Raw genomic sequence first — 12,166 nt, 5'->3', positions numbered from 1 at the left:
TAGAACCATGATCATCGGATCTCAGCCTGATGAGTAGCTAAGAATATAGGCGAGAGCCATTGAAATCTGACTAAAAGGATCTCACATTTTAAATGCAAAGATGCTTACCAATTCTAACTTGAGGTAATTCTTACTTTAATCTTTCTCACTTTCTAAAATCCTACACAATGAATATATACCTGAAAGCTTGATAAACATAATTCTTCCTTGGTTATTTCATTTATTCTTTTTAACCAAGCAATAGCATAAGTAAACTATAGGGAAATCTTGACAAGAAAATAGTCTTAGAAAATTCAGACTACTTCCATGAATACTAAGATAAATTATAAAACGATAGTTGTGTTTCATATATATCCTTAGGGGCTTATATTTTAGCAAGTATTTAATTTCATTTCATGATAAAATAAAAATAATTTCTGGTAATTCCTAAAGAGATATTGTTTCATCAGTGTGGGCCTAAGAGAAATCTTACTAAAAATAATGCATTACTTTTCATTTTGCTGGTATTGATTTCTTGAATAATTTAATTAGTAGGATGACAGTTGGGTTACCTTTTGAATGTGTGAATGAAGAAAGATTGCTATTTGTGCATCCAAAAGTAAGTTGCCTTAAATTATATCCCTTCCAAGAGCTTCTATGTAATTTTCTTTCTAACTTGCTTCCTTTTGTAAAAGAAGTCAAAGGAAACATTGAATACATGCTATTCAATGTATTCATCCTTTGAAAAGAAATACACTTGGGCTGACAAACAGTTTTCCTCGCAACAATTAAGCAAAAGACACAAAAAGCAGAGGCTGTGATTTACATGCACTAGAAATAGGGAAAACTGTGTGGCATAGCAAATGTTTCAGTTAACAGAATTATCAATATATTAACAATTGTTCAGAACTTCTAGTACACAGCTCTCTGAGTAACTCATATACCTTCATACATGAGAAATATTACAATGTAATCTCTAAGGTTCATTTATACAAAGGTACTCTTGGAGCAAGTAAGAAATGAAACATATGTAGGAAAGAAGTTGATAACCAAGCCAAACATGAAATTATATATATATATATATATATAATTATATATAAATATATATATATTGTCGTGAACAGTTATGATTTCCAAATATTAGCTATGAAATTAAACCTATTATAATTACCACAATAATTTGTTATATGACTCCAATAAATCAATGATGAACAACTTTTCTTTTTCAAACCATAAAATTGGTATTCTACAGCCACGAAAGAGTTGAGGTTTTGTGAGACAGTAAAGTTTTAGAGTCTTTATCTTAACCATTAGCTAAAAGCACTAGTAGATAATTTCATTTTTATATACTTTTTATTGTAAAAATACTGTACAGAGGGGTTACAGTTACATGAGAAAGGTAATGAGTACATTTCTTATCAAACATTGTTAGCTCCTCCTTTATTTTTCCCCTACCATCCCTTCCCTCCCACTTCCACAGCTACATTCTCCCTCCAAATTGTAAAGTTCATTTTTCAACATAGTGTCTTGTGCATTTCATTGTTACAATCGATCAACCTGTATTCTTATTTAAGCATTTTGTTTTTTTCTCTTCCTCTCCTCCCCAAATTAGAGAAATGTATATACAAGATGCAGGGCACCGAGATCAAATACAGTGAAAACATGGGTTATACTGTGGGGGAGGAACATACAAAGAAACAAAAAAATCACATAGTACATTATAAATATGTTAGAAACAATAGCAAGCAAGAAAAAAAAACACTTGTGTCCCTATCTTGGGGTTCATTTTGTTTAACATCATCTTATCTGGTCATATGTACATAACTTTTGACCTTTTCTGCTTGTCCCAGACATATACTAGTTATTGCAGATAAGGGAAACCATGGGAACTATGTTTCTTTGGGCCTGGCTTACTTCACTTAATATAATTTTTTTCCTCACCCCAGTTAGAACAACAACAACAGATGCTAGATGGGATGTGGACAGAAGGGAACCTTACTGCATTGTTGGTGGGAGTGTAAACTTGTTCAACCACTTTGGAAAGTAGTATGGAGGTTCCTCAAAAGACTCCACATAGAGCTCCCCTATGACCCAGCAATCCCACTTTTGGGCATTTACCCAAGTAGATAATTTCTATATAAGCCCTCAAAATGGCCTTTGCAATGAGGGGCAAGGAAGCTTTTACCAATAGTTTTACTTCAATATGGAAAATCTGATTTTGTGACTGATAGCTGGTATCCAAGTAAATTCGGAAATGTGTTCAGTACCTTGAATGAACAGTTTGGAAGACTGACCAAAAATCCTATCCATGCATACAGCTAAACTAAAACTAAAATAAACCACCGTGACCATAAGTAGTAGCCAATGTGTATGACTATGCCCTTTCCTGATCACTTACAAATAGGTATAGAATAGAGAACAATTACTAGAATAATATTTCATACTTGCTTTACTGTCCCAAACATGTGTCACTTTGAATAACATTTCTGTATATGACAATTATTTATAATAGTGTTTTCAGTACTATTTTAGTAGTAAGTCCAGTGAACTTGGATATACTTCAGTAGAAGAAGACTTGTTCACAACATTCAGGGCCTTGCAATTCAGGATCTAGCCCTAGGAATAGCTAAATACTGTTTAATTTCTCTAGTGAAATGGTCTTTTACCCATGAGTTATTTAGAAATGTAGCATAGGCAGAACCAAATGTTCCTACCTTTCAATTCAAATTTTGTTCTTTTATAAGAAAAATATCTGGAGCTGGGCGCCAGTGCCACATGCCTGTAATCCTAGCTACTCAGGAGGCTGAGATCTGAGGATGGAGGTTCAAAGCCAGCCCGGGCAGGAACATCCGTGAGACTCTTATCTCCAATAAACCACTAGAAAAACGGAAGTGGCGCTGTAGCTCAAGTGGTAGAGTGCTCGCCTTGAGCTGAAGAGCTGAGGGACAGTTCCCAGGCCCAGAGTTCAAGCCCCACAACCGACCAAAAAAAAAAAAAAGAAGAAGAAGAAGAATCTGGATCTACTGTGGTTTTCTTTAATACCAAAACAGTTTAATCAAATTTTTAAAGTAAAAGAATTAATAAAGATGGATTCTAATAAAGATGGAATACTAATGTAAATGTATTTGTCTTCTTTATATTATCATGCCAGTTCAACTATTTTCCTTTATCAGTTTCTATTTTTCAGATCCTGTTTAATTTGTTTTTATACTTCTATATCTGTAAACAGCCTCTCTCCATCACTTGCTCCCTCCTCCCTGAGAACTCTGGTAAATACGGGACTACTGTCAACTTTGAAGTCAACATTTTTAGTTACCGTATATGTGTATGATCATGCACGAGACCCTGTCTTTTTCTGCCTGGATGTTTCTCTGTCTGGACACCCACGTATTGTCTTTGATGTTCTGATGTCATCCTCTTTTTCTATATCCAGAAGTAGGATTTCTAGATCACATGATAGAGTTCTTTTTAACTTCGTACAGAATGAATTCACAATCCCACTAAGAACAGATAAGTATCCTCTCTCCCTTACATCCTTATGAACATGTTTTATCATTTTCAATTTTGTTAATAGCTGTTTGCACAAGAATCACATGATATGTCACTGTAATTCATGGAAAAAGAATTGGATTAGGCCAAGCTCAGAGACACTAACAGTGCTTTGTTTTCTCTCATATACAGAAGCTAGACCTAAAATACACCAGGGCCATGATAAATTATATAGAACTCCAAGTATCAAACACAATTGAGACCAAAGTCACAAGGCTTATGTGACTCTGATCATATAAAATACGTATTGAAATGAATTCCAAGAAATAGAAACAAGAGGAATTTTTCTTAAAAATATAAAGAATCCTGCTAAGAAATATATTTACAGTTAAACGAAGAGCAACTTTTCTAAGTGAATCACATAATTTAGCCTGAAATTCCATTAGTCAGTTCCATTCGCAACTAAAATTTTAAAATCTAGATAAAGGTACAATATCAAGAAATAATATCAAGAAATACATACCATACTGTCAGTTGAATAGACAATAGGAAAAATGGCTTAGAATATTTACTGTGAAATACTTCATCTGTGTACTGATTTTGTAATTGAATTACTAAAAATTCAGAATTGAGTCAGTAATTTTAAATACCAATTTTCTGGCTCACACACATTCAAACATTCAGTCAAACTTTACAAGGTTAGAATTTTAATTTTAGCATTTTTCTCAACTGCTTCCATATCTTTCCAATATCAGTTAAAGGGAAATGGTTTGACATACAACTAATTTTCTCTTTAAAAATCAAGCTTCAGGCACTGGGCAGAAAAGTGCATTCTCCTTCCTTTCTCATCCTATAATTCATTAATCAATTTCTGAGACAATGAGAATTTAGGTGGTCTATTCAGTGTAATGAATATATGATTTCTTTAAATGTTTAATTAAATTCCTTTCAAAACTAAACATTCAAGGGTTATATTTTGGCAGAGCAATTTAAAAACTATATGAGGTTGACAAAAGTCATACCAAACTCATTTCTAAATTATTTTATTGAGATTATACTATTTCAGGATTACAGTATTATTATTTTTTTAAAACCTTGAGTTTTCCAAAGTCAAAGTCAGTATTCCTTGTAGGTTTTTATTGCATAGAAAGTTGAAAGTGTTTGAGGGCACTGACACATTTATTGTACTAAACACGTAAAACCAGCCACAGCTTAAACAGCTATGAGAATACAGACAAAATAAATAAAGTGAATGAATGAATGAAAAGGGAAAGAACCAGCTAGCTTTCTGGCTATGCTTTGTATAATTCCTCCACCGTCCCTCCAAATCTCATGCTCAGATTTAGATGGCAAAGTATGAGTTGTGCAATTAACCAGTCATGGAAGACTCCAGAGTTGATCTTTTACAAGTCACTTACAAATTATAGGAAAAACAATTCTGGAAAAAAATGGCTTTTTTTTTCTATTTTAGTCTACTTCCCTAACCTTTACTTAATTCAGTTGAAGAAACAGATTTATATTGCTTGAAAGGTCAAAAATCAATCATTGCTTTATCAATCAAAACATAGAACTATTTGCATTATGTTCTGCTTGGACTCAAATGCTTCTATCAATAGTTTAGTGGTCTGAAGGAATAATAATATTTTGCCCTCTGCAGGTTTTTTTAGATAGCTCTACTGCTCAGATTGTGCCTAGCTTCACAATGTTGATGGTGGATAAATTTAAGTAAACCCCATATTGACTTAGGAAATACAGGACTTGCTGAAACAATTCACCCTCACTGATGAATGCAAAAATATAATAGAAAGATTTTATATGTAGTTTACACATGGATATTTTAAATATATTTTCAGATACTGAAATCACAGATACATAAAGTTCAAATGAAATAAAATGAAAAGTCCATTCTTTTTCTAAATTTCTTAATTCACACTAAAATTCATTTATTGTAGTCCCGATCTAGGCTGTTCATTAGTTACTACATGAAGAGGATCATACTTAAAATGAATTCTGTACATTCTGTGAATTCAAATCTCTCATATATGGCCTCAAATAGTCTATATTTTGAAGGAGTAATAGAAGTTCATTCCCAGGAAGTCTTGTTCACTCTTCTATTCAGATCACTAATATCATTTAGCTCATTGTATTTAGAAGTGTTATGTTAGTTATAAACATGTGACATAGTTTTTCATTTACTGTGTCTTGTGCAACCTTGTTCTTGCTCAATGGGAAGACAATGGGTTCCGAAAGAAGATGAAAAGACATTCAAGTGACCTTTCTCTATCAACTAAGGCTTTTCCAATATGGGAAAGATTATACTTTCTAACACTAGGTAAGCCTAATATAGTTTTGAATTTGGTATAAAGCAAAATTAAATCCAAGAATTTATTGCAACAACTCACAACCTCAAATTGTTTGTTCTTCCTTATTCCCAGGAGTCTTTCCTTAGAATTAACCTTTCAGAAAGCGGGAAGGGAATAACTCTGATTTATTGCTAAAATCAAAGTGAGACTTAAGCTTGAGGGACATTATGGAAAAGGTCCTATAGGGAAAAAAAAAAAAAACCACATAGTGTTTACGGTGACAAAACCAGACAGGTAAGTCATTAACTAACAGTCCACCCTAGACAGGCATTTAATTTAGTCTTCTAGCCAACTAGTCCCTTAAGATTATAAAATCTTACTGCAAACTCCATATAAGCTGATCATTTAAATGATACATGAGAACTGACTGGCTGTTGACTCCAAATAACAGACCCCAGAGAGCATAAGGAAGTACCTGAGAATCAATCATTCACAATGAATTTATAAAAAGAGAAAGCCAGTACCAAAATTTATGGGATAAATACCAACAGAAAAAAAAGCAACAAATAAACCTTTCATTTTATTCTAATTATTTTTCCAAATAACCTGTATTACTAAAACAGTATTATGTAATAATGCTGACATATTATTTCAAAGTAAAGACCACATAGTGTTTCAGGGAAAATCAGTTAAGGAAGATAGCCCTCTTTACGTAAGTTCTCCTTGCCACTTTAATACAAAAGTAATGAACAAGTTCTGTTTCCAGATCATCTAATTTAAACACTTTAAGTCTACATATTGTAATAACCTGCTGGGATTGCAACTAATTTGTCATATGGTCATCTAAACTTTCATTTTACACAATCAACTAGCTGAATAAAAATATTGCCTGGGCAAAAAAACATTCATACGTTGTGTATGCCAATGACAAACGCAAGGTCACGTTGACATTTTAATCCGAGACTATACTACACAGCACCAATAATAGGAATCCGTTTTCTCTCTCAGACACAAAAGAATCACAAAGGGAAAGAGATATCTTTGAGGACACCATTAACTGAAGTTGTTTTAAGATCGTATGCTTTTCTGATAGGGAAAGGAGGACTGTGTGTCCTCTCTCATACCTCTGTAGCAAACTGCTGCAACCCCCCGATATTTATTGGTCCTTCTTCAGTGGCGTATAAATTACATCCTCCAACACAAAGATCTGAGGTTGGGCATACCATCCCACAAGTCAGGCCAAGTGGATTGTCAGAGAAAATCACCTTAGCAGCTCCATAGTAGTTCTGCAGAAATAAAATAAAATATGCCAATTACGTAATGAGACTCATTAAACATCAAGTAATAACAATAATTTCTTTCTATTAAGCTATTGGATTACAGAACAAGATATTAAGAGTTCCCAATGGTTTTTCTTCAGTAACCATCATCTCACAACTAACCGAGTACCTGACACATAGTAATATTTCAAGCAGGATATATTATTTAATATTTAATCCATATTTACTCGATAATATTTAATCAATATTTAATGTATTGACCTATCCACTTGAGAAAATTCAAATATTTTATATATATATATATATATATATATATATATTCATAGACATAATCTGCAAATTGTTTCCATTCATAAGCCAGAAAACAATATCATGGGCTAGGAATGTGGCTTAGTGGTAGAATGCTTGCTAGCATGCACAAAGCCCTGGGTTGGATTCCTCAGTGCCACATACACAGAAAAAGTGATGCTGTGGCTCAAGTGGTAGAGTGATAACCTTGAGCAAAAGAAGCTAAGCAACAGTGCCCAGGCCCTGATTTCAAGCCCCAGGACTGGCAAAACAAAAACTCTATCTTGCTTTCAGTTCTCCTTTTAATCTTTAACAAACATTAAGTTAGAGTGTACCACTTGAACAAGACTGAAGTCTACCTTTCAAACACTAAGAACTGCTAACCTCAGGTAAGAATCCATAGAACTAAGAAGAACCAGAGCTCTTTCCTTCATTTCATCTGGCTTGCCCAGGGACACATTGTTCTGTGACTTCCTGTGTCAATTAGCATCTTTGAATAGCATCTCATGACCAAAGATACAGCAAGTCCTCTCAGAAACTTCAACTAGTTCATTTTCCACATTCCTTTACCCACCTTTAACTACCATAAAGTATCATACAAAACCTCTATTGTTCCCAAGGATCAGGAGAACCTAATTTCTTCAAAAATGAGATGGGTATGCTGTTATTTACTGCAGAAATAATGAGTGATAGGTTGAATAATGGGAGTATTGTTTTCCCTCAAATCATAAGAAAAATCAGAACTGAAACCTGTATTTCTGAAAACTGCCCAATATACAAGAAAAATATGAGAAACTGTTAAATTAAGAGTAGCCTAACAAAGTAGTAGGTTATAAAATTAACCCCCCAAAATCAATGGCTTTTCTGTAGGCCAACAATGAGAAAAGTGTGGCTGAAATTAGGAAAGCAACTCCATTTGTAATAGCCCCACAAAAAATAAAACACTTAGGAATTAACTTAACTAAAGAAGTGAAGGACCTCTATGATGAAAACTTTAAAATCTTGAAAAAGGAAATCAACACAGAACTAAAAAAATGGCAAAGCCTCCCATGCTCCTGGATTGGAAAGATTAACATCGTGAAAATGGCAATACTTCCCAAGGCTATCTACAAATTCAACGCAATACCTATCAAAATTCCACACTCATTCTTCAAGGAAATAGAAGAGGCAATCCAAAAATTCATATGGAACAATAAAAGACCCCGAATAGCAAAAACGCTCCTCAACGGAAAGAACACAGCTGGAGGAATATCAATACCAAATTTCAAACTCTACTATAAAGCCATAGTAATCAAAACAGCTTGGTATTGGCATAAGAACAGACCTCAGGACCAATGGAATAGAATTGAAAACCCAGAAATGAACGTACAGACCTATAGCCATCTAATCTTCGATAAGGGAGCTAAAACAATAGAATGGAAGAAAGACAGCCTCTTCAGTAAATGGTGCTGGCAAAATTGGTTAACTACATGTAGAAAACTAAAGCTAGATCCTTATATATCACCCTGCACCAGAATCAACTCCAAATGGATCAAAGATCTTGAAGTCAAAGCAGACACTCTGAAAACATTACAGGATGGAATAGGAGAAACCCTGGGTCTCCTTGGCTCAGGCCGAAATTTTCTGAATAGAGACCCGGAAACACAACAAATCAAAGAAAGGTTGGACAAATGGGATTGCATAAAGTTGCAGAGCTTCTGCAGGGCTAATGACATAGCTAGCAAGATCAATAGAAAGCCCATGGATTGGGAGAAGATCTTTACTAGCCATACAACGGACAAGGGTCTCATATCTAAAATATACTTGGAACTCAAAAAATTAAACCACCCAACAACAACTACCCAATAAATAAGTGGGCAAAAGACTTAAAGAGAAACTTCTCTGAAGAAGAAAGAAGGATGGCCAATAGACACTTGAAGAAATGTTCAACATCCCTAGCCATAAAAGAAATGCAAATCAAAACAACATTGAGATATCACCTCACTCCAGTTAGAACGGCAAAAATCAAGAACTCTAACAACAACAGATGCTGGAGGGGATGTGGACAGAAAGGAACCTTACTTCATTGTTGGTGGGAATGTAAACTTGTTCAACCACTTTGGAAAGCAGTATGGAGGTTCCTCAAAAGACTTCACATAGAACTCCCCTATGACCCAGCAATCCCACTTTTGGGCATTTACCCTAATGTTTACAAACAAGACCACACTAAAGCTACCAGCACAACTATGTTTATTGCAGCATTATTTACCATAGCTAAGATATGGAACCAACCCAGATGCCCCTCAGTAGATGAATGGATCAAGAAAATGTGGTATATATACACAATGGAATTCTATGCCTCCATCAGAAAGAATGACATTGCCCCATTTGTTAGGAAATGGAAAAACTTGGAAAAAATTATATTAAGTGAAGTAAGCCAGGCCCAAAGAAACATAGGTCCCATGGTTTCCCTTATTTGCAATATCTAGTATATGTATGAGTCAAGCGGAAAAGGTCAGATAATGTGATGTTAGGAAAACGAACCCTTAAATATGTATTTTAATGTTTTTTTTCCTTTCATGCATGTGTTTCTAACGCATTTATAAGATTATTTCTTTGTTGCTTTGTATGTCCCTCCCCCACAGTGTAACCCCACTTTCACTATATTTGATGTCAGTATAACTTGTGGAGGAGATGGGGACAAACAAGTCGTTTAAGGATACAGGTGGACCTGTTGCAACAATGAGAAGTACAAAATGTCATGTCAAAAACGAGCTTTACAATGTAGGTGTGGGGGGGGGAGGGGGGGAAGGATTGGGTTGGCGGGGGAGGGAGGCTGGGAAGGGAAGTGAAGGGTAAACAAAGGAGGAGGCTGCAATTCTTGGTAAGAAATGTATGCATTATCCTGCCCATGTAATTGTAACCCTCTGTACAGTATGTTCTCAAATAAAATTAAATTAAATTAAAAAAAATTAAAAAAAAAAAAGAGTAGCCTAATAGTTGTGCTGGTAGCTTTAGTATGGTCTTGTTTGTGATCATTCAGGTAAATGTCCAAAACTGGGATTGCTGGGTCATAGGGAAGCTCTACGTGGAATCTTTTGAGGAACCTCCATACTACTTTCCAAACTTTGGTGGGGGAGTGGGGGAAGATGGGAGGGCAGGGATAGTAAGGGGAAACAAAGGAGGTGGCAACAATGCTTGATAAGAAATGTACTCATTTCCTTGCTCATGTAATTATAACCCCTCTGTACAGTATTTTCACAATTAAATAACTTATTAATAAAAAAGAGTAGCCTAATAAATATACTATGGATTCCTTAAGATGGAATTTTGGAAATGATAAAAAACCTTGGGGGAAAAATTAAGGACTTCTGAATAAACAAGGGATTTTAGTAAGAATGATATAAAAATCTCATTTCACTAATTGTAACAATTTTTGATAATTGTAGGATTAATAGGGAAAATAAGGCAGGTACATACGGTTTATTCTCTGTGGTATTTCCGTAATTTTTCTGTACCTCTAAAACTGCTCTAAACACACAATTTATAAAAATGAATAAAGTGTACTAAACAATATAAAATTGAGCCGGGTGCCAATAGCTCATGCCTATAACCCTAGGTATTTGGGTGGCTGAGAAGAAGGGAGCTGTGGTTTGAAGCCAGTTTGGGCAGAAATGCTCACGTGGTTCCTTCTCAACCAATAGCAGGGTGCAATGGCTCTTACCTTACATCCCAAGCTACAGGGGAGGTTGGAAATTGGGAGGAAGGCTGGTCTATGCAGAAAATCCATAAGACTCTGTTTGCATCTTACAGAAAGAGCTGGGCTCCAGGGTATATATCTGCCATTCTAGTGACAGCAAGAAACTCCAAATGGGCGGATCACAACCCAAGCATTCACTTGGATATGAGAGTATCACTTAGTAGGAAATCAGATTCTAACTCAAAAATCACCAGTGAAGAAGAGTGCAGGTGTGGCTCATCAGTAGAGCACCTGCCTATCAACAAAAGGCCCTACATTCAAATCCCAGTTCTATTTAAAACTCCTCCCAAAAGAGTGAAATAAGTGTATTTATTATTCTTATTTTGGCTTCTGTAGGTGAAATCCTAACTCAACAATAATAAAAGCAACAATGAACTGGCAACGTGGCTTGCCTAGAAAACGGAAGGCTCTGGGGCTGGGAAGGTGGCTCAATGGTAGAGCGCTTGCCTTGCATGCATGAGGCTCTGGCCTCTATTCCTCAGCACCACATAAACAGAAAAAGCTGGAAGTCACGCTGTGGCTCAAGTGGTAGAGTGCTAGCCTAGAGCTGAAGAGCTGAGGGGCAGTGCTCAGACCCAGAGTTTAGGTCCCACAACCAACAAAAAAGAAAAAAAAAAAGAAAAAGAAAAAGAAAGGAAGGAAGGAAATAAAGAAAAGAGAAAATGGGAGGCCCTGAGTTCAATCCTCAGTACTTCTAAAAGAAAAAAAAAATAAAGGTGATTAAAAGATATCTTTGAAAATTGTGTTTGACCCAGTTCCTGGGGAATCTTGATTGTCATGTTTTTAACAGAAGGACTCAGTTATTATGAGGTTATGTAAGGAGATTATTAAACAGATCATAGAAAAATTCTAAGCATGGGAACCGAAATAGAGGAAGTATAAGGGAGATTACAGAACCATGCCTAGAAAAGGAAATTCTTATGTATACTAGAAAACACAGCTGTCTGGACATGGGCTGAGCCCCCATTGAACAATGATTGAGAAGTCACCTTAGCAATCCATCTCCCTCTCTCAGATAACTTTGATGGCCTGCTAGATAACTCCAGTGTGTAGAGATCTGGGTACTCAGAATTGAAGACATGCAGAAA

General features: G+C 35.3%; 1 protein-coding gene across 1 annotated transcript in view; it reads right to left on the bottom strand.

The window, feature by feature from the left end:
• Positions 1 to 12,166, bottom strand: part of Dpyd (dihydropyrimidine dehydrogenase) — a 715,003-nt gene that overhangs the window by 512,796 nt on the left and 190,041 nt on the right. The window contains exon 5 of the mRNA XM_042677821.1: positions 6,896 to 7,057. Coding sequence (XP_042533755.1) covers positions 6,896 to 7,057 — 162 coding nt within the window. The remainder of the gene's footprint in view (positions 1 to 6,895; positions 7,058 to 12,166) is intronic.

The sequence above is a fragment of the Dipodomys spectabilis genome, unplaced genomic scaffold (assembly GCF_019054845.1).
Source record: "Dipodomys spectabilis isolate Male_0828 unplaced genomic scaffold, ASM1905484v1 ptg000002l, whole genome shotgun sequence".
Lineage (NCBI taxonomy): Eukaryota > Metazoa > Chordata > Mammalia > Rodentia > Heteromyidae > Dipodomys > Dipodomys spectabilis.
Note: the sequence above shows the minus strand (reverse complement) of the source record. Positions and strands in the feature narration are given on the sequence as shown.